We start from the raw sequence: 22,467 nt of genomic DNA on the forward strand, positions 1-22,467 counted from the left end.
GGCGTGCCCGGGAGGGCTTAGGGCGCCGGGACCCCGCGGCGGATTCCGGGGGAGGGCCCTGCGGCTGGGCGCACGAACAATGGCGGAGGGCGAGGGTGAGGCGGGCTCCCCTCTACCGGAGCGTCTCTTTCCAGCGCCTGGCCCAGTGGATCGAGCCGGCCCAGCCCGAGGGAGGCGGAGGAGGCAGCCGGGGGGGCGGGGGGCGGAGGCGCCCCTCGGGGGGAGCCGCCGCCGCCAGAGCGCCCGGGCGCACAGCCGCGCCAGGCTTACCCGCCCAGCGCCAGGGCGCAGCCGCCGCCGGAGCCCATCGGGCGGCGATCGCCCGGCCGCGCCGCTTCTTTCAGCGTCTCCCGCCCCGCCGCCGAGCCGGGCGGCCGCGCCCTGCGGAGCCTCTCGCCTTCGGTGCGCCAACTTTCCCGGCGCTTCTGCGCGCCCCGCGGCGGGGCCGAAGAGGACGCGGCGCTCGGCCCGGCGAGCCGCGGAAGAGCCACCTGCGGCCGCGCCGCCGCCGCCGCCCCCCAGACGGACCTGGCGGGCGCCGAGGCGGGCGGGGGGCCGCAGCCGGAGCAGCCCCCGGCCCCGCCGCCCCGCAGCAACAGCGGCGGCGGCGGCCCGAAGGGGCCGAGCGAGCCCGCGGCGCTCGACTGGCCCAGCGTGACCGAGATGCGCAAACTTTTCGGCGAGAGTTTTCGGCGGCAGCAGCAGCCGCAGGCGGCCGAGCCCAGGGGCGGCCCCGGCGAGGACTGGGCGGGACTGCGGGGCAAAGCCCGGCCGCTGGCGCCCGAACCCCCGGGGGCCGCGCCGCCCCGGCAGCCGGGCGTCTCGGAGGGCGGCGGCGGCGGGGGAGCGGCCGCGCCGCTGCGGCTGCCCGACGGGCCGGCGCTTCCCGGGGGCCGCTCTGAAGACGGGGCCTGCTTCCCCGAGGAGCGCCGGGGCGCCCCACCGCCGCCCCCGCCCCGCAGCTGCATCCCCTTTCCGGGGCTCCGGGCGCAGCGGGGCCCCCGCGGCCCGGCGGAGAGGCCGCCGCAGCTGTGGGATACTTCGCATTCCTGGCATAGCTCTCCCTCGCCGGCCGCCGCCGCCGCCTCGGCCTCCTCCCCGGCCTGGGGTGGCTGGGTCCCCCCGGAGGTCTCCAGCAGCAGCGAGGACGAGCTGCGGCCCCCGCCGGCCTTGGCCCCCGCCGCCCCGGGCGGGAACGGCTGGCGCAGCTCCCCCGAGCGCTCCTCGGGCAGCGAGGAGGACCCCCGGCTGCCGGCCCCCCGGAGGCGCTCCCTCCGCAAGAAGAAGCGGGACCCCGAGGCGCAGGACCAGGCCCCGCTGGGGGCGCGGGCGGCGGCGGCCGGCATGGAGTGGCACCTCAAGGCGCAGCGGGACCTCTCGGGAGGCCTCCTGCCCGCCGGGGAGGAGGAGCGGACGGGCCCGGCTCCCCCCGCCGAAGCCAGAGGGGCCCGCAATGGCGCCGAGGGGCACCGACCGCTTTCGGGGGGCCCCCCCGGGGGCAGCAGGCCCTTCCCCAGCAACTTCGGCCCCCTTTCCTCGGGGCCTCCCCTGCCCCTGGTGTCCAGGGTCTCCAAGGTGAACATTCCCCCCTTTGCCTCCAGCCCATCCGGGTCCCGAGGTAGCAGCCGATACTCCAGCACCGAGACCTTGAAAGAGGATGACCAGCTGGGGGGCTCCTGGGCCGGCCCAAGCAAGGCAAGTCTTGGCCTGTGTCGGGTGCCCAGTTTCGGGGAAGGCGACGGCCCCGCCAGGCTGCAGCCACAGGTCCGGGCCCGCCCCAAGCTGCCTTTGGGGTTTGCCAGGGCCAAACAGGAGCCGTCCTCCTTTGAGAATTTGCTCCCCTGCGGCCTCGAAGCAGCCGAGAAGTCCAAGCACCAGAAGTCCATGTCCAACCCGGACATCACCAGTGAGACGCTGGCCCTCCTCAGTTTCCTGAAATCGGACCTTTCGGAGCTGAAGGCCAGGAAAAGGGGCAGCAGGTTGAGTGACCAAGAAGAGATGGAGTTTGGTGGAGGTGGTGGCAGCAGATACGAACACTACCACCCAGGAGGAGCAGAGCACCAGTTGGTGGGTAGAACCCAAGGTGAGCTTCAACCACCAAGCTGTTGGGCCTTGGGCAGCCGTCCAAGTCTGAAAGACCTCACAGCCACCCTGCGGCGGGCCAAATCTTTCACTTGCTCGGATAAACCAGCACCCCGCAGGCTCTTCCTGCAGAATGCCATGAAGCAGAGCTCTTCGGAGCTTCTGCTTCCCACTAGTGTTGACCACAACGGTCTGGTTTCTGACGGCGACGTTGGCCGAGGCAGGGAAGAGGAGGTGCTCCCTGTAATAATCCAAGATCAGTACATTCAAGAAGCCAGGCAAGTTTTTGAGAAGATAAGTAAGATTGGCTCAGAACACAATTACAGTTTTGCTTTGGACTCGAAGGAGAACTTTGGAAAGGGCGAGAGGGAGGAGGTAGAACCTCTGGGAGATAAGGTTCCAGAAGAAAGCTGTGGTCAATGCTTGAAGAAAGCTGATTCTGAAGAAAACTTGTCCTGCGGGAAGCAGTTAGAAGAAGGTCCTGAATCCAGTATGACAGATGAAGGAATTGTGACGGAGCCAGAAACATCTCCTGCCTACAGTTACCTTGATCCGTCTGTTGCCGCGTGGAAGTTGGCCAACCGAAGAGGAAGCGAAGGCGGCCCACTGGAGAGGAAGGAGAAACTTCTCCCAAACCATTTAACCAAAGGGAATAATGAGAAGGTGGCTGCTGTTGATGAGGTCATCCCCAATCACAAGATGGTGTCCCAAGGATTGTTGGAGGCACCCCTCACCCCTAGTGCCCTTCGGCGCCGGAGGAAGTTCCCATCAATGGGAAACAATGGTTCTGAATCCAGCAATGGAAGCAGTGGGGAATCCAGTGGTGAGTCCTACAGATCCCTCAGCGATCCTATGCCCCACAGAAGGTGCTCCATCACAGAGGACTCGAAGAACTTCTCCGTCGATAGCAACCTTCTGGGGCCGCTGAACTCAAAGCCTGGCGTCTTAGATTCCTCAGCCGTGGCCTTGTCCAACTGCACAGGAAGTGCGGCCAGCGACCTCTCCGTTTGCAGTGATGGCATCAAGGATTACAGCACTGTGATCCAGAACATTGTCAGCCAGCCTGGGGCCATGGACAGAGTGATTGATGAGAAGGGGAATGGCAAGCCCATCAAGAAGAAGTCTTTCAGTGACCCCAGCCGCCGCGGCGAGCATGCCAGCCCAGGCTTCATGGGGGCTGGAGAGCCCATCAGTGAGATGGATCAGAACATCCTTCCGTCCAGCAGCGAACCCATCCTTTCAGAGCAGAGGGGCCAGCCGAAGGAGCAGGAAGTGGGCAGGCTGTCCTCCCAGTCTGAGCAAATTCTGCCGATGCCGCCAGAAGACAATGCAGTTGACGTCCCTCATGGCTATAGCTTTGATCCTAAGCTGGCTGAAGTCTTGTCCCCTAGGATAGTTCGGCGGAGTTCCAAGAAACGGAGCGACCGTGTGAACAGCCAGGAGAGCAGAGACGACGACGTTGTCCCATGCTCCACTGTGCCCACCACGCTGGGCAGAGCAAGGCCGACCTCCAAGCACGTGCGCCACACCAGTGAACCCGCCACTTTTATCCCCATCTCAGATGTCAGCCTCCCAAGTTCAGTCCATCAGAATGCCCACCCTGCCATGCAGGAGCTTCCACGTCTGCCTTCAAAGCCGTACCCTGTCCTTCAGGTTCCATCGTTGGAGGATGTTACTAAACACTACATGTTGACCCTCAGTTCCGGGGAGCCCCTTTCCACCAACACTGTGGATACCCCCGGATCGTCACCTGCCACGCCAACCACGTCTGAACCCAAACTTCCCAGATGCCCCAAACACCATGGAGATGGGAATGCTAGCAGCTCCAGGAGCAAGCCACAAGTGGTGAGTTTCTTGGTGTTCCATTTTCTTTGGATTCCAGTAAGTGTCTTGGCTAATGGTTAAGTTCTGCTGACTTGTTTTGGTATCTTCTGCATCGGCATTTGAGGTCAGGCTTAAATCTTTGCAAACCGAGTTGCACAATCTGGCATAGTTGCTCTGCCAGTATGTGGGACCTGGATGCCATTGTCTCCTCCGAGTTCCCTTGTGGAGGGACTCCGATAATATCACACCCTTGGTTTGAAGGTGGTTGTATCTAGGTACAAAGAGGATGGCATGAAATAGCCTGCCTGGGTAACATGGCCTTTCCCAACATAATGCTGGCCAGATATGACCATGGCTAACTTGACTAGGGGTCTGTGGAATTGTCCATCCAATGTGTCTTGCTTTGGAGAAGGCCGAGATAACTTTCCAGCGTGAGATCCATTCAGCTTTGAAAAGGTGGTGTTGGTTTGAAAAGGTGGCGCTTTTAAGGTCTGAACCAGGAATTGGACTGTGTGGCACACAAATGCTGTCTCTGCAGGGAGGTGTGTTGTTGAGGGGCCACTTAAGTGCCCATCTAGCAGAGTAACACAGTGCAGGCCAAAGTGGAGTCCTTGGGGCTCTCTGAGCTTGGTGGTTGGCTTGCAGATGTTTCGTGCAATGAAGACGTTGCCTAGTCGGGCACTGAAACATCTGCAAGCCAGCAACCAGGCTCAGAGACTCCCTGAGCTGTACTCTTCTGTCGGCAGGCCAAAGTCTTAAAATGCTTCTCAAGCATGGCAACTTGGAGATGTGTGGACTTCAATTCCTAGAATCCTTAGCAATGGCCAGGCTGGCTGGGGAATTCTGGGGGTTGAAGTCCACACCCTTAAAGTCGCTGAGATGTGGGAAACACTAGCCCAGGTGGATGGCCTGTGTCCAGGAAGATTAGACAGTGGAGATGCCGTTGAGTGAAGCTTGGCTCCTGGTGTCTCCATGGACAGAGTCATGTCTGGCTTCGTTTGGCATCAGGACAGAAGCATCTGGCCATGGGGCGGGGGGATGCGTTACTACCCCGCAGGTAACTGGCCACCTGCAGAGGAGCCTTGATGGAAACAGTTCACGCAACTGTGCAGAGAAACAGCGACAGCTTCGGATATGTCTCCCAAGTACTGTAAATCATGGTCTCCCCCCCCCCCTTTTGGAGAACGGTGTTTGAGCTTCCGTTCTGTTCAGATTTCCTTCCTAAAACAGGCTCTTAGCAGTGGCGGAGCTGGAGCTGAGGTGCCCTACATGCACAGCAGACTTAACACATTCCTGAATTAACCCTTTCTGGGGGTTCTCCCAATTCTCTGAATCGTAAGCTGAGCAGACAGCCTGGGTCCTCACAATGTGCTGACTTACGAGACACCTGACCAAGTTTAATTCTACCCAACTGATCAGTTTTTACTTAACTTAGTAAGGGTGAACTCCTTGGTCTGCCTTTATGTAGAGTACCCTTTGCAAGTGTTGGACTGCAACTCTCATCATCCCCAGCCAGGATAGCCATTGGAAATGCTGGCTGTCCAACATACTTGAAGGAAGAAGGGTGCTATGGAAGGAAGACCCCTCTCCCCAAATTACCATTGAAAAGAATAAATATGTTCTGAATGTGTAGTGGTCCAGGCAGCGATGCTAAGCCTCAGGTGTGACCCTTGGGTGATTTTTGGTAGGGAAACAGGTGTTGGTCTGTCCCCATTCCCCTCTCCACCCCCGATGCCCCCATCTGTGAAAGACTGGAGTTTGTGCAGACATAATTTGCAGCTTCCTTCCTTGGACAGGAAATTATAGATCCAGGAAAGATGCATGTGGCAAAGCAGAGTAGATTGAGGCCGTTTGCTGTGGTGATGCATGGATTGAGTTTCCACAAACAGCAGCGTATGAAGTGGGTAGGAAAACTTGGGCTGGACTGTACCAGTTTGTTTGGAGCCCTGGAGCAGGGTCTTTGTGCAGTGGTAAGTACCTGCTGATGTCCACACAAAACCTGTGGTTGCACAACATGCTGGGGTGGGCTATAAGAGGGCCGGGCTATTTATGCTTCGGTGTATCGTGAGAAGGCAATTGTTGGGTAATCTAAGCTTTCGTGTTAAGCCATCATAGTAATTAGTTTTTTGGCACCACATCTTACGTTAATCTGGGTTTAAACCCAGGCACAGGCTCCATTCACACAGCCATCTTACCCATTTCTCTAAAATAACTGCCTTTTTGGATTGACAGAATTGAATAGTGAACTGTCAGCCAGCCAACCAACCAAAAACTAACTGGGATTCACCCTGATCAAACTTAGCTTGTCATTGGAATGCATCTACTAGATTTTTACTTCTGCTGATTAAGTGTGTTGTGAGAATGCAAGCCAGTGGGTCTGCAATGGTAGGGAAATGGCCCAGCATCCCCAGTTGGTGGTGAGCCCCAGTGACAAGGCAGGGTGGGAGGATCATCCAGCAGAATAGCTGACTGGCTCCTCCCCACAAATAGAAAACTCTAAATAAAGGGTTGTAGCCTGAAATGCCAGTTTGTGTAAGGATTTCTTATTCTTGGGGAAGCTTCACTTGCAATGCCATCCAGAAACAATTTTCCTGCTTTTTCTCTGAAATGGTGTTTGCTCTGGAGCGGAGAAACCACGTGGTGTTGACTTAATCTGTCATGTGTGCGTGTCATCAGTAGTGCATCTTCAGATTGCAGTATAAAGGCACCATAAACTACTAATGCTGTGGCCAGTTTTAACGTTACATGTAGAACATTGGGTTTTTTAAAAAATCTATTCACTGGAGGGGTTTTTTGGCTTTGCTTCTGAGCTGTGTCTGTATATGGTGTTCTTTTTTTCCTGTTATTTCTGATATTCTGCCCCTTGACTCTGTGGACCTGTTATATTTTTGATAACATTTAATGTTGTGAGGTTCCTGCATATGGGCATTCTCTTTCTGAGAAGGAATGTGTGATGTGTCAGCTGGTACTTTGTTTTGTGCGAAAGAGAATCGTTTCTTTTTAATCCTCTGGCTGTGTTAATTTTAGCCAGCCTTGGGATAATACAAAGGAATTTGAAAACAGCCCTTGATTGAAAATAATCTCGTGTAGATTAAATGGAAGGCTTCCGGATACACATGTCAGAGAGACAGGTCAAACACACTTCGTATTTTGTTGGCTGCAATTTTGTAGGAAGCCTTGATTCTGTTTTGGAAATGAGACTCTTTAGCCCAGGAAGGTGAGCAATGCCAGTTGTTACATGTTAGCACATGGGATTGTCTTAATTTGTATTTGCCAAGTAAGTAATTTGGCAAGGTAAGAAAAGGCTGCCTAGATCAGTGTTTCTCAAAGTTGGCAACTTTAAGATGTGTGGATTTCCACTCCCAGAATTCCCCAGCCACTGGCCTAGGTCAACAACCAGGGTGTGTCCACTGTCTAAACCTTACCTTTTCTGGACGACTACAGAATATCTCCCTTAGATCTGCAGGCAAAGCACAAATCTAGGAGGCTTACTAGGTCTGGGGGCTGCAAAAATCCAGACAGCCACTAGAGGGCAACACACAGGTAAAGTCTAAGCCTTTGCTGCTACCTGGGGGATGTCTGGAATCCTGCAACCCAGATATGGTAGTCTCTAGTATCTTTTAATTTAAAAAATTGAAAGATGTGGTTGCATTGGATGGGAAATGTCCCAGAGATCTTTGAGCATGCTGTCCAAGTAGGCAAAGGTAGATAAATAACCATTTACTTCAGCAGCGCAGCAGTTAAATTAAATTTAACTGAAGACCAGAGCATTGGCCACAATGCATACCATTGAGATTAGTTGTAAAAAACAACAGTAAACCAGTATTAACCTACTACATTATGTTGTGGCAATCCATCTTATAGGTGAATTGTAATTACAGGTAGTCCTCGCTTAACGACCATTCATTTAATGACAGTTCGAAGTTATGACAGCCTCGGAAAAAGTGCTTTATGACCTGCGTTCACACTTACAACCATTGCAAACCGTTGAACCACCCCTGAGGACATGTGATCGCAATTCGGGCACTTGGTAGCCGGCTTGCATTTATGACCAGTGCCACCATCCTGCAGTCACATGGTCACAATCTGTGGTCTTTTTTGCCAGTTTCCAGCAAAAAATGTCCATCGGGGAAGCTGGATTTGCTTAACGACCATCGTAAAAATGGTCGTAGAATCGGGTCCTGTCCCATGGTGACTCACTTAATGACCACACTGCTTCACAGCCAATTTTCCGGTCCCTATTGTGGTTGTTAAGTGAGGACAACCTGCAGTTAAGTTTGTTGTCTGAATGTAATCAGTCTTATGCTCGAGGTGCCCCCTTCCCTGTGTCTCCTCATTCCATCCTTCTACTGTGCTTGATTGTGTGTGTGTGGTTTAACTGCAGCTTGGCAAATGGGGTTAATTCAGGAATAAGGTTTGGCTTGTTGTGCGAATTCGTTTGCTCTGATGCCAGCGTCGCTGGGCTGTGGCTCAGGCTGTTGGCATTATCGTCAGTACTATGGCACAGGGCCATTTCTTTCAGGGGTCCTGGCTAAGATTATACCTCTGCAGCCACCAAGGGCATATTATCTTTCGCCCTAAAGTATACAGGCCTTTAATTCAACATAGCATAAATGCCTGCTCACTCGCTGCCTCATAGTGTGTTGCAATTTTTAGATATGAAACTGATGATGTGGATCCTGTGGCAAATTTAGGATGGATGGATTTATTCTTGCCAAGCTAAGAGGAAGTGAAAATGTTCCTTTGGGGACCAGTTCAGTTGCCTGGCAGGATTCTCATCAGTACACAGAACCACGGTTGTCTCGGTGGGAATATGAAGACTATGCTTTGCAGCACATCCCAGACTGAAGCTCAGGCAGCTTCGTTAGACTCTCCTAAATCTTGCAGAGACCTCCCATGTTAAGGCTGTGCTTGAGGACGCTGCAAATTGTTTGGAACATGTGCATTGCACCTCACAAATGCAGCACCTCTCTGCTGTCCATTTAAGCAGACATGTCTTTTTTCAGGCTTTCCCCCAAGCCTGAGAAAAGATGAGGCTGCTTTAAAGAATTACATTTTTAAAACAGCGTATCTTTCATGCAACTCTTTAAAGCATCCGCATCTTTTCCAGGCCTGAAAAAAGACATGTCTGTTTTAATGAATAGTAAAGTGGTGCTGCTTTTTTTGGAATCCTCTTTAGGCATTGATGGTCCTGCACCATTTCTCAGTATGGAAGACAGTGGTTGGATGTCATATAGCTGGTTGGGTTGAAGTTTAGCATTACGTATGAATCAGCCACTGTGGTTTTCAACCATCGTTTATGGCCTAACGTGTTATATGAACCCAGCCCGTTGAGCTTTATTCAGTAAACCACAGTTAAGCAATATGTTGTAATGCATGGGTAAGTGAAGTCAAAATAGGGCTAGACCTAATTTCCTTAAGCTGATGTCCTCAAGCAGTGTGGGAGATAATTCACAAAACATTCCCACATATCTGGAGGAGATCGGATTGCAAAAGGAAGGGCTTGATGGACAGGTCGTACACAACTGTTTGATCTGGAAAACAAAGGATCCTGGGCAGTGGGTCAAAGCAAATTCACCTCCCAAGAAGAACGGGATTCTCACATGGGTACCTTCTTCATCCTTCTGTTCCCAGTGCCATTCTGCAGTCCTTTGAGGTAGGCCGGAGCAAGAAACAGAGCAAGGATTTCAGGAATGCTGCTTTACTGTGGCAGGGTAGGATAGCAGAACCTTGAAAGCCTGCCCATGCTTCTCGCTGCTTCATCTTATACCAAACAGAATCAAGGTGGGGTTGTATTGAGTTTCTTTCTCACGCCTGCTCTTTTCCCAGGACTGAGCTGTCATTTAATTTCTCATTCCTTGCATTCCTTCGGCAAGGCTATCTCCATACTCCTCTTCACATCCCCTCTTCCTGATCTTCTGAAACATGGAATTGACCTGAAAGGCATTCTGCCTGCGTGGTACTTGTTTATTTTAATGCGATTTATGGGAACGGACCAGCCAAGGAGTCAAGCTGTTGGGATGGTAGCTTTTCATGCACCCCAAACCACCCCATGCAGCTGCCGCATCCCCAGTCTTTAGGCTGTGTAGGTGTTTGGGACCTCAGCTCCTTGAATTCTCAGGCTGTCATGTTCACTGATTCAGTGTAGTTTATACACCGTAATGTTTCCCATGCCATGGCGCTGATGCACGTTTCTGTTTGGGAGGGAGCTGCTTGTGAGACCTTGTACCAAGCTCTGTATCTGTATTCCTTACAATGGAATGCGTTTGGGGTATTTTCTCTGCTCAAGGCCTTTTCCCGCAGACCATCAGAAGCCGTTAGGAGCACCTGGGATTGTGGACTTGGGAAGATTCTACGGGGGACGGGATCACATTTGCACCGAGGGTTTTTAGTTTGCATTTGGCGCGCTTTCATCATTCTCAGCTTTCTCTGTGATCCTGCATACTATTCTTCAATAAATGAGATACCTTTGAATTCACACTCATGAGCCTGATGATGTTTTAGAATAGGCAACCATTACACAGGCAAGGTCTGGTTGGCTGAAATTTTGGGGCATATCTGGTGGGCACCAGCTTGGGGAGAACTGTCCCAAGTCTAGATGAACACTTAGTGGATTTCATAATACAGATAGTCCTCGACTTACAACCACAATTGGGACCGGAATTTCCATTGTAAATCATTGTGGTTGTAAGTTGAATTGCCACACGACTGGACCCAATTTTACGACCATTTTTTTAATAGCAGTTGTTAAGCAAATCACAGGTTGTTAAGTGAATCACCATGGTCGTTAAGGGAATCCAGCTTCCCCAATGTGTATTTTTTGCCGGAAAATGGCAAAAAAGTCGCAAAATATGATCACGTGGCTGTGGGACACTGCAACTGGTTGCCAAGTGCCTGAAATGTGACCCCGGTGGGGGTGGGGTAGGGTGGTACAATGTTTTGCAATGCTCGGAAGTGCTTTACAGGCCATAAAACACCTGTTCCGAGACTGTCATAACTTTGGACTGTCATTAAATGGATGGTCGTAAGTCGAGGACTACCTGTAACTCAGGACCATTCAGAATCTTTAAAAGGGAAAGCAAATATGCTTCAGGAGCGATATTGGCATTCACTGGCCAAGACACTTCGGGGTGGCCCTCGTCTTGCTGCCCTCCAGGTGACAATTCCCAGAGACCTTGACAGACCCCGGTTGGGGAAAGTCGCTCTGTTCTGTAAGGACAAGCTGGGAGAATCTGATCCAGGGCCTACTTTTCCAGACACAAAGTTTTGAGAAGAAAAGTCAAAATGGTGGCCATGGTCAGGATGCTGATTTCAACCTGCTCTCCAGCCCACTTCAGCTAATATGTTGTGTGAACCCAATGTGTTGAGCTGCGTGGTCAAGAAAAGTCCTGGACACGGGTCTTGTTAAAGGTAATCCAAGATACTGATGCAACAAATGAACGTGCCTGGCTTGGTTATTGAATTAATTCCTTTTTAACCCAACAGTTAACCACTGTGATTGGTCCAGCTTGTTGTGTGAACTCAGACATGGCCTCAAGGCACGGCTTAGAACTGCCTCCCCCAACCTTGAGTTCTCCAGCCGGGTTGGACTACAGTTCCCATAATTTTTAGCCTGTCTTATGGGAAACCTAGCCAAAAATCTTCTGAATGTGTCTGGAGGAAGGAGTTGACTGTCTCAGAACATCTGAACATTTGAAGATGAATAGCTGTTGTTCTGAAGTGGGGCATGTCTATGGGGGCGGGGAGAAGATAGTAAATCGCAGAAGCACCCACGGCCAGGGAGGCCCAGACTTAAGGAAATCGGGTGCTTTTTCATGCTCGCGAAGGAACAGACTGTTCAGGCCCCCGCAGGGAACCAGTGTTGGGAGCCAAGCCTCGGGGCGTGTGGGAGCGGAGGGTGTCCATGTTGCAAAGGTCAGGAAAACGGAACAAAGCTCGCTGTTGACCAGAGCGATGTCAAGCTCCCTGGTGGGGAGAAAGGAAGAGATTCTTAAACCTTGTTTTGGGGTGCTGGCCGCCTCCCCCAGGAAAGGGCCTGGGAAGGGGAGAGATTGCTTCTCGCGACTCACTTCCAGCCCCTCCTTAAACGGAAACGGTTCTCACTTTCCATGGTGCCTTACCATGTAAGAGAAGCAAAAAAAGAAAAAAAAACCCTGGTCCTTCTGGATTACAATAAACTTCCTAGGGACCCCAGTGAAGTATTTAGGCTTCTGCAGCTTTGGGTGACAATACCGTCCCCCTCAAGAAATGCCTTTTTGCACCCCTCCAGGGGCTTGCTTGCAATTCCGCTGTGTCTTTTCCCTCCCCTTCTTTCCCTCAGTGTTTGCTTTTTTATTCCCCTCGGCCCCTGGTGAAATACTTCCTTAATACTTTGATAGATTTGAATAGGCGGATTTCCTGAATTGCTTTCTCTATTCTCTGTATGACTGACCCTGCAGCTCGCCTCTCTGCTGACTGCATTCCGCGTGGCCGTTGGGCCCCTCGCGGACTCTGTCAGTTAGGAAGCTTTCCAATTGAAAGATCGTCCTGTCTGAACCTGCACTCTGCTCAGTGTGGTGAGCAAAGGTGAACAAGGTAGGCAGCTGAACAAGAAATGGTTCCCTGGCTTTGGGGACTTGGCCCCAAACTAACTTTTAAAAATGCAGCTCTGAGCATCCTTGAAGCTTTATAGGTGGTCCTTGCTTAACAACCATTCGTTTAGCGACAGTTTGAACTTATGACGGTACTGAACCGACATATGACCAGTCCTCACACTTACGACCATTGCAGTGTCCCACAGTCATGTGATAGCCGTTTGCGACCTTCCCAGCCGGCTTCCAGTAAGCAAAATCAATGGGGAACTGTGTGATTCACTTAATGACCATGTGGTTTGCTTAATGACCATGGTGATCCACTTAACAACTGCCACAAAAAAGGTCATAAGATCAGGTTGAATTTGCTTAATTACCACTTCACTTAGCAACCAGAGTTCTGGCCCTAATTGTGGTTGTTAAGTGAGGACTACTTGTAATACAGTGTTTTTCAAACCTATCAACTTTCAGGTGTGTGGACTTCAACTCCCAGAATTCCCCAGCCAGCAAAGCTTTAATGACTGAATTTTCCTGTATCTGATGAAAAAAGCGTTATCTTCTAAATTGCTGCTGCTTGCACAACTATTAACACTGCAGGGGACAAAATGAGTTTCTTGAACTGCTGCTGTGCGCACCCTGTCACCACCAGCTGAAGTGAGAGATAAATCCATCTTCTTATAGGATATATTCCATAGACTGCTTTAAGACGTTTTTGTATCAAAAGTAGAATAACGAAAACAACAGTGTGCATCCTGAATGGGTGTCAGTGGACTGCACAAAAATGTTCAGAGGTAGCGATCTTTCATTCCCACTGAAGGGAGAGACAGATTTCCCATCAATATCAGCTTAGTGGGATTGTTAACCGTTTTAATAAAAACGTCACTAGTTTCCATTGCAAAGGCCTGGAAAAATTAGCTTTGTCCATAAGGGATTTGGGCATCGTCTACTGATTAAATATTTTTAGTGGCAGCAGTGAGCGGATGTTAGCTGCGTATTAAATTCAAGCAGTTTCTGTTTACAGTGTGTGGACCTCCAAGTTGGCTGGCAAAGAAGTCGTCATGCTGGCTTGCAAAGTAGTCTCTCGAAGCGAATCTCTGGAGCTCAGGGTTGAACTCTGGAGTCCCTGGCGCTCTCTGGGCCTGGTTGTTTTCTTGTGGACGTTTCATTGCCAGACTGGGCAACGTCTTCAGTGCGAAGAGGGAGTGGGCCCTGCTCTCAGTTTATATACCGTGGCTTGCCCTGCTTGTGTTGGTGGGGGGGGGTGTTGCTCTCTCCTTGGGGGTTCTTTGGTTGGGCTGTTGTTTGCTGCTGGGTTGGTTGCCTGAGTTGATAGTTCCTTGATCAGGGTGTTTTGTGCTGTCTGATGGTTCATCTGGTGTTAATCCTAGTGTTGATTTTTGCATATCTGGGTGTTGATTGCTGGCAAGGGAACAGCCCAACCAAAGAACCCCCAAGGAGAGAGCAACACCCCCACCAACACAGGCAGGGCAAGCCATGGTATGTAAACTGAGAGCAGGGCCCACTCCCTCTTCGCGCTGAAGATGTTGCCTGGTCTGGCAATGAAACCTCTGCAGGAAAACAACCAGGCCCAGAGAGCACCAGGGACTCCAGAGCAGTCTCCAGATTAGAGATCCTTGCTTGCACAGAATAGTGTGAACACGCTTGGCGTAAAACTGGGCCTTCATTGCACTTGGGGCATCCTGGCCAACTGTGCCAAAATGAGTTATTTATTTATTTATTAAATTTATATTGCCACCCAGCTCCCCTGATGGGGGACTCTGGTTGGTTTACAATAAAAACAATAATAAAAACATCTGAGCTTCAGTCACACTTTAAAAACATAAATAAGATAATAAATATAATAGTGCCTTTACCATTAGTAGGGAATGTTGTGTGTCACACTGGTACAACTATGGCCCAAGAGCTGGTCCACACTCTAGTTAAAGAGTGCTGTGAGAAAGCCTTGGTTGACCGGAGCCATGATAGGTGGTGGGAAACAACATCTTTTGGGCCCATCTGGTGATGACCGTGACATCTGGAAGTCTGAGACTTGGAATGTAAGAGGTGTAAATGCTGCAGAGCAAGAATGAGCAGTCAAAACAAAAGAAAAGAATTAGACATCCTGGGTGTCTGCGAAGAGAAGGGGAAAGCTGTGCTGGATCTGAATGAAGGGGCCTGGGTCTGGCGAAGTGGAGTTGACGAATTCATGCAGGGAAACGAAGTAGACTGGATTTTTGATGTAACGTTCAAAACACATATGTCAAAAAATATGAATGAATGGGTGTCATCTAGGTTGCTGTGAGTGTACATGACAATAGGAACCCACTGGTTAGTGATAGCTGTATTCATGCTCCAAAGAATAGTGGTACAGGTAGTCCTCAACTTATGACCATTTGTTTAGTTACTGTTCAAAGTTACAACAAGCAAAGTTAATGGGGGGAGACAGATTCACTGAACGACCGCATGATTCACTTAATGGCCATGGCAAAAAGGTCATAAAATCGGGTGTGACTCACTTAATGACCGCTTCGCTTAGCGATGGAAGTTCCAGTCCCAGTTGTGGTTGTAAGTCAAGGACTATCTGTAATGGAAAAAGCAGCGATGAGGATGGGGCAAAATTGTGCAACTTCCTGAATGAATGTGATCCGGGGAAAAAGTTATTCTGCTAAGTGCCATGAATGGATGAGTGGGAAAAGGATGGAAGAATATAGAAAAAGTGATTGGGCCATTCGAAGACCCAAGAACGAATGGAAATGGTGACAGTCTTTGGTGCTCATCTGCTTAGGAGAAGGCCTGTTTGCTTTGAATATGTGGTCCAAACATTAGTCTCCTCGTGTGTACACGCAGAAAAGAGATGAATCTAAACATTTAGGATGAAACATTGAGAAAATTAGTGAAGGATAAAAGGCTGATGGGAGGTTCTGCATAGGAGACAGGCTGATAGCATCAAGGGTGGAACCGGAAGAAAGGTGAGAAAAACAAGAGTGGAAGAAGAATGACTGCAGGCAAAGGAAGTACTGCATGAAAAATTGTTAGAAGGTGGATGATCCCCAACCTAAGGAGTGGAAAAATGGAGTTAGGGAAAGAGGAGTGAAAAGTACCAGAGGCAGAGTAAAAATAATTAGGTTACAGGATGTCACAGAAGACTGAGGAGTTATGCTAATAGGAAATATGAAGCAGGATGCTTGGTAAAACGATGAAGATGCTGTCCGGAAAAAAGAAGCATATGCATGTAGTCCTTGCTTAACGTCCATTTGTTTAGCTACAGTTCACACGACAGTGCTGGGAAATGCGACTTGCAACTGGTCGTCACACTTATGTCCGTTGCATCGTTCCCCCCAGTCAGATGATTGCCATTTGCAACCTTCCCGGCTGGCTTCCAGCAAGGGGAACTGGGTGATTTGCTTAATGACCATGTGGTTCACTTAGCAACCATGTAGTTCGCTTAACAGATGCTGCAGAAAAGATCGTAAAATTGGGTCGGATTTTTTTAACAACTGCTTCAATTTCAGTTGCTAAGCAAATCCAACCTGGTTTTACGATCTTTTTTGCAAGTCATTAAGCAAATCACTGTGGTTGTTAAGCAAACCACATGGTCTTTAAGTGAATTACATGGTTCCCCACTGATTTTGCTTGCTGGAAGCCAGCTGCGAAGGTCGAAAATGGCAATCACATGACCATGGGACGCTGTGACAGTCATAAATCTGAACCGGTTGCCAAGCGCCTGAATAGCGATCACATGAGCATGGGATGCCGCAGTGGTCATAAGCGTGAGAACCGGTCGCAAGTCACTTTTCCCAGCAGTGTCGTAAGTCTGAACCATCGCTAAACAAGTGGTCATTAAGTGAGGACTACCTGTAGAGCAAGTAAACAAATGTGTATATCTCAGTAAACAGTTTACCAAAGATGGGAAATGGAGACATTTTCAGGCACAGTAGAAAAACAGTGGTTAGTATGTGGACTGTTGTGAGAATGAATTTTGCTCGATGTGAAGATGACAGTGTCGAAGAGCACACTTCCATTGTGACTTTGTGATACGGAAAGGTTATTTCAGGAGAGGCGCAGAAGTAATTGAAAGGCAGTGGGAATGGAGCATTTAAGCGTGTGTAGTAAAGCAAGGAGAGATCAGGTCAAGAATTAATGGGCGCTGAAGGAACATTTAATCCGGGAAGCAGTAATAGTACAAAATAAATACATTGGGGAGGTTTTGGTGTCATCCAGAGGATGAATCACAAAAGAAAGGAAGGAAGAGTGAATGGGTTGAGAGGAAGGGAAGGGCTGAGGGAATCACAGTGGATGGAATTGCTGAGATCCTCAGAAAGAGAGAGGTGAGGAGTTTGAAGGGCAAAAGGCAACGTACGGAGCTGTGGATGGACATGGTGGGGTCAGGGATGGTTTGCAAGGGTTGAGGGATAAGGGGAGCCGTGGCGAATGGGTCTGGCGTCAACCAGGGTTAGCAATACTCCCTTTTCTTATCTCAAGCCTTTAATGTCTTTGGCTCAGTATTTCTTACTTTCCTATGCTCTGCGTAGCAGTGCTCACTTTAAAAGGGAATAATGTGTGTAGGGTGTGTGTGTCTGTGTGTGTAAATAATAGTAATAATAATAATATGGCATAAACTGGCCATGGTAGTCCCAGTGGTTATCGGTACCTAGAAAATCTGCTCATTGACAACATTTCCATCTGTCAATTACAAAGGGTCCAGCTTCTTGGATCTGCAGATGTACGACACCAATACATTACGACAGCCGAGGTTCTTGGGAAGAACTCGATGCCAATGAAGGCCAACACCAGCTAAAGAAGTGGCAGCTGTTATTTCACGTTGTTGTGTGTTTTTTTCCCCATTCAGTTGTGTCTGATTCTTGCAGACTTCCTGGACAAGTCCCTGCAGTTTTCTTGGCAAGGTTTTTCAGAAGTGGTTTGCCATTGCCTCCTTCCTGGGGCTGAGCGAAAGTGACTGGCCCAAGGTCACCCAGCTGGCTTTGTGCCTAAGGCAGGACTAGAACTCACAGTCTCCCAGTTTCTAACCTGATGCCTTAACCACCACACCAAACTTGCTCTCTTGTTGGGTAGATGATGGTGGTGGTGGTGGTGGTTTTTCCTGTGATGGTGAAGCCTAGCCAACCTGTTCCTAAACTGATGGCCTTGAGATGGGTTTGTAAAGTTTCCCTCCAGTTGAATTCGACTCCTGGTGACTTCATGGACGTGTCCATATTTTTTTTCTTGTCAACATAATGGAACTGATTTGCCATTGTTTGTCCTCTTCCCAGTCTAGTTTACCAACCTGGGTTTTACTAATAGTCTCCCATCCAAGTTCTATGAAACCTGGCCCTGCTTAGCTTTTGCGGTTGTCCAGGTGCTATGGCAGATGTGTTGGGTTCTATTTCAACTCCCATCATCTCTGTGGGTGAGCTGGCTTGGGATAAGGATACGTAGCTTCATATTTTCCCACCTCACTGAAAATTCACCCACGTCACAGAAGGCCAAATTGTGGATTTATTAGGATTTGGCTTACTATCCTGCCAGTTGTGGCCAATTTTCCTTCACTGGAGGAGAGAGGTTGGATGGTCATCATCAGAGATGCTCTAGTGGATCCTGCACTGAGCAGCGGGTTGGACGAGATAATCTGTAAGGTCCTTCCAACTCTTAAGAATCTGGGTTTGTGTTGCATGAATGCAGCCAACTGGGCTTTATTCAACAAACCATGATTAAAAAGATCAAGGGCCAGTATCCTGGGAGAATTCCACCAGTGATAGATCCAGAGTCCTCCATGGAATGTCATGGCTGAAGACGCTGTAACCCACTTGATCTGGGTTTTCCCAGCCCTCTCATCCCTGCCCATGCACCCAAACCCGGTTGCTGCTTCTTTCAGATGGGTCAGTTATGAGAAGAAAGGGAAGAATTACCCTGGAGATCTGGGGAGGTACAGCCCATCAGAGAAAATACTTGAACAGCTGGAGAGGTTTTGGTTCACGCATCACACCAAGCCATGTTCCTGGCTGGATTTGCCCAACATGCTAAAGCCTAAACTATGGTTTCCAAACCCGGAGGGCTAAATTTACAAAGCAGGTCACCCCCATGATGGTTCCTTAGGACACAGGAAACCATCTGGCCTGCTTGGTGAGCTTATGGCTGGCAGTCTTTCCCTGCAGACAGACAGAACTGGTCTTCCATACAGCTGGCAAAATTTGGCATTCTCTTCTTTCCAGAAGTCGTAAATTGGTGTGGGTTGAGTGAGGCCACAAATCTCTGAAGCAACCCTACCTTGTTTGAACTTGAGGGCTGCCTGGCCAATAAGAAGGGAAAAAGAAGTGGGTGCAACATTTTTCCTTTTATGGGCAATGTTTTCCAGCTGTTTCTTTGAGAACCTCTCCTGCCTCTTGGCTCTTAATACCACAGACATAACATAAAACAGAATTCTATTTTCCTTTTGATTTATTACCTATTGGGGCAGGACACAGTGGGGTGTTCATACTTCAGAAGGCAGTGGGGACCCCAGGGAGGATGAGCAGACAAGAAGATTGGAATGAGCTGCCTGCAAGATCGTGGTACTGAGAGCCCAGAACCGGATGCACTTGGCACAGGGGACATTTGGCACTGAGGATAAATATACATGCCGCGGGAGCCACAGAGAAGAAATCGTTCCTCCATCTTTCAGGGGGAAGGATGATAAGAGGCAGAAAGAACTCTTGAAGAGTGATGGATTGCAGCTTTTTAGAAAGTCAGGTTCAGAGAGAACCTAACCATTGCGTCCTGTTCCGCAGGGCCTAATCCTTTCCTTGGAGTTTCTCAGAATTCGGGATATCCCTTAAATGATAAATGACTTCACTAGGGGTGGAATTGTGCACAAAATAAATATACCCCTTCCTTTTAAGAATTACCATGTATCTATATAGCAGACCAAGCATACTCTCAGCAGCCAGGTTTTTTGACAAATAACCCCCTGAGACTGTTCCTATATCTCAGAAGCACTTGTGAACCAAAAGCTGCATAGCATTCATCATATTTTACTGACTTAAGTTTACTTTTATTAGCTCTACTGGGTCATCATTAGCTTTTTTTAAAACAAAGAATAAAAATAGGGATCTTCATGAGCACAAACACTTCTACAGAACTTCCAAGCTGTGCACCATGCTGGCAGGGATGCTGGAGACATACAGGCAGTCCTTGATTTACAGCCATTAGTTTAGTGACCGTTTGGAGTTATGACAGCACTGAAAAAAGTCACTTGCGACCGGTCCTCACACTTACAACCATCAGCACTTCCCCATGGTCAGGTGATCATTATTTGGGCGCTTGGCAACTGGCATGTATTTATGACAGTTGCAGCATCCCAGGGTCATGTGATTGCCATTTGTGACCTTCCCAGCTGGCTCCTGACATGTAAAATCAATGGGGAACTGTGTGATTCACTTAACCTTTCCCCTCTTTTTGGGGGAGATGGGCGGTAATAGAAATTTGAAAAACAAACAAATAAATAAATAAAATCAACCTCGATGTGGTTCGCTTAATGAAATGACCCCTGCAAAAAATGTCATAAAATTGGGTGTGGTCACATGATTCCTCACTTAACAACCACACTGCTTTATGACAAATATTCCGGTCCCTATTGTGGTCATAAGTTGAGGACTACCTGTAGAGCAATTTAATTTAAACATTTGTAAAATAGACAGTCCCTATGACTATAAAAAATTCATTTCGTAATGTTCTGTAACACAAATAATAATTTAGGGCATAAGCTTTTGCTGGCTGGGGAATTCTGGGAGTCGAAGTCCACACATCTTCAAGTTGCTGAGGTTGAGACATGCTGGTGTAGATGATTTCAGGGTATTTATCTTGTACGAAAAGTTCTAAATGTTGGTGGTCAGAATGGCCAGGCAGACGGTCTGTCAAGGGTTAGATTAGTTCGGTGTGCGTTTTACAGTTCCTTGTAAAAAAAACAACCCTATACCGCAGAAAGATACGCTTTAAAATTTCAGCTTCATCAGAGGAACAGGGGCATTGTGTGTGCAAAAGGGGTATCTGATTATATCTGCCATCCATGACTGCAGAGGGAAGGGTGGTTGGTTAAACATAATTCGTTAAATTCAACTTTCCATCACACTGACAGGCGCTTTGGATGGCTTCTGTGTTGGCTTTCCATCCCCCAGACCTCAACTTTCAGGCCCTAATCCATGGGGATCTGTGGGAGGGGGGCACGAAAGGGAGGATGACATTTGGGAGAAAAATTGGGACCAAGAGGGAGCTCTGCGGACAGCTGTGTGTGGATGGTTTATGCTAGCAGTGCGTGGGGCAGACCACAGTGAGGCTAAAATAATGCCTTGGGTGGGAGAACGGCGCATACTTGGTCAGACAATGGGACGCAAATGCATAATGACAACCTTTGCTGTGCCATCCCATGGATGTCATTTTGGAATTGTTGTGGTTTGCTACTAGCCTCATCACCCACACAGTACAGGTAGTCCTTGTTTAATGACCACTTGCTCAGCAACTGTTTGAACTCACAACGGCACTGATCGAGTGGTATTTACGACCAGTCCTCGGAGTTCCGGCTGTTGCAGCATCCCATGGTCACACGATTGCCATGTGCGACCTTGTAAGACCTTGAGAGACGGGGGGAAGAGACGCTGCCAAGGAACGGTCAGATAAGAGAGGGCTTAGCCCGCAGCTGCATAATGGGCGGGGCAAGAGGCTCAGGAGGGACCCTCCCCGGCTTCTCGGGCTGCAAAGGAGACGGCGAGATATTTGCACTTGCAGACTTGCAAGATTCCGTCAATGCAGCCTTACAATAAAGTAGGATTAGCTCATCTGGTCATGTTTTCCGTCTGGTCTACCTCACAAGGCTGACAGACCCTCACTGCTGGCTTCCAGCAAGCAAAGTCAGTGGGGGAGCCAGCAGGAGGTTGCAAATGGCGACCACGTGACGCCGTGCTTAATGACCACTTAATGACCACTTAATGATCACTTAACACCAGCAACCAGATCTGCCAGAACAGCCGCCACTAAGTGGTGTCATCACATGACATCGCACTTTATGACCGTGTCGCTTAGCAATGGAAATTCTGGTCCCAATTGCCGTCGTTAAACGAGAACTACCTGTATACAAAGCACCCATTCCAGGGGTGTCCGCTGGTTAGGGTGCGGAATGCTGGCTGGGGAATTCTGGGAGTTGAAGTCCACACATCTTCAGGTTGCCAAGTGTCCTAACAGTCAGGAATCACGCTGAGACGAGGAATAGGTCTCTAGTGTTTATTACTGCTACATAAGACAGAAAATCCTAACAAACTGAAGAAGCGTGGGAAAAAGCCAGACAGATAAACCCCAAAGGTTAAGGCGGGTCTGATCTGTGTCTCTTTGAATGGCAGCTTAATTCCTCAGTACTACGCATGCGTTTTCCGCCCTGGATAGGGGCCCCCTCCTGCTTACCATCAGTACTCATGACATCAAGGTTGAGAAATACTGCTCTAAATAATCTGTTAAATGCCCTGCAAGAAAAGCTGAAATATATATTTTTTCCGTCTTACAGGATTGTCTTCCGAGGCAGCCTAATAACAACCTTCACATCTGAGTGATATTGAAATATGAATAATAATGTCCCTGGGCCTGGGAATCGGGAGCGGGGGCTGAGCCTGTGCATTGGTTATGTTAAGTATTACTGAAGAATCTGTTTGTACCCTGGCTGCTGTTTTACTGGTTGTTTTTGTTGCTGTTGTTTTTCCTGTCTTTCTGCTTTTGTAATAATTTTTAACATTGTTAGCTACCCAGCGTCATTAATTTGAGATGGGCAGCCATATAAAATGAATGAATTAATGAATGGCAATTTGGTAATTTTACGCCTGTGATTATGTACCAGGCTACAGCTTTGAAGATGCCAGGAGCTGTGTCAGCCCACGCGGGATATGGATGGATGCCCTTGAACCTTTCCAACTGGGGCAACTTCCAGCTGGGCATCTCTCATCTCCCAGAATTCTCAGCAGGAGGCGTGTGGGCT

At 49.3% G+C, this 22,467-nt stretch overlaps 1 protein-coding gene across 1 annotated transcript in view; it reads left to right on the top strand.

Moving 5' to 3' along the window:
- ARHGEF17 (Rho guanine nucleotide exchange factor 17) overlaps positions 1-22,467 on the top strand; it is a 147,844-nt gene that overhangs the window by 2,081 nt on the left and 123,296 nt on the right. The window contains exon 3 of the mRNA XM_063304753.1: positions 135-3,927. Within this exon, the coding sequence (XP_063160823.1) occupies positions 135-3,927 (3,793 nt within the window). The remainder of the gene's footprint in view (positions 1-134; positions 3,928-22,467) is intronic.

Source organism: Candoia aspera, chromosome 5 (assembly GCF_035149785.1).
Source record: "Candoia aspera isolate rCanAsp1 chromosome 5, rCanAsp1.hap2, whole genome shotgun sequence".
In the NCBI taxonomy this organism is placed as follows: domain Eukaryota; kingdom Metazoa; phylum Chordata; class Lepidosauria; order Squamata; family Boidae; genus Candoia; species Candoia aspera.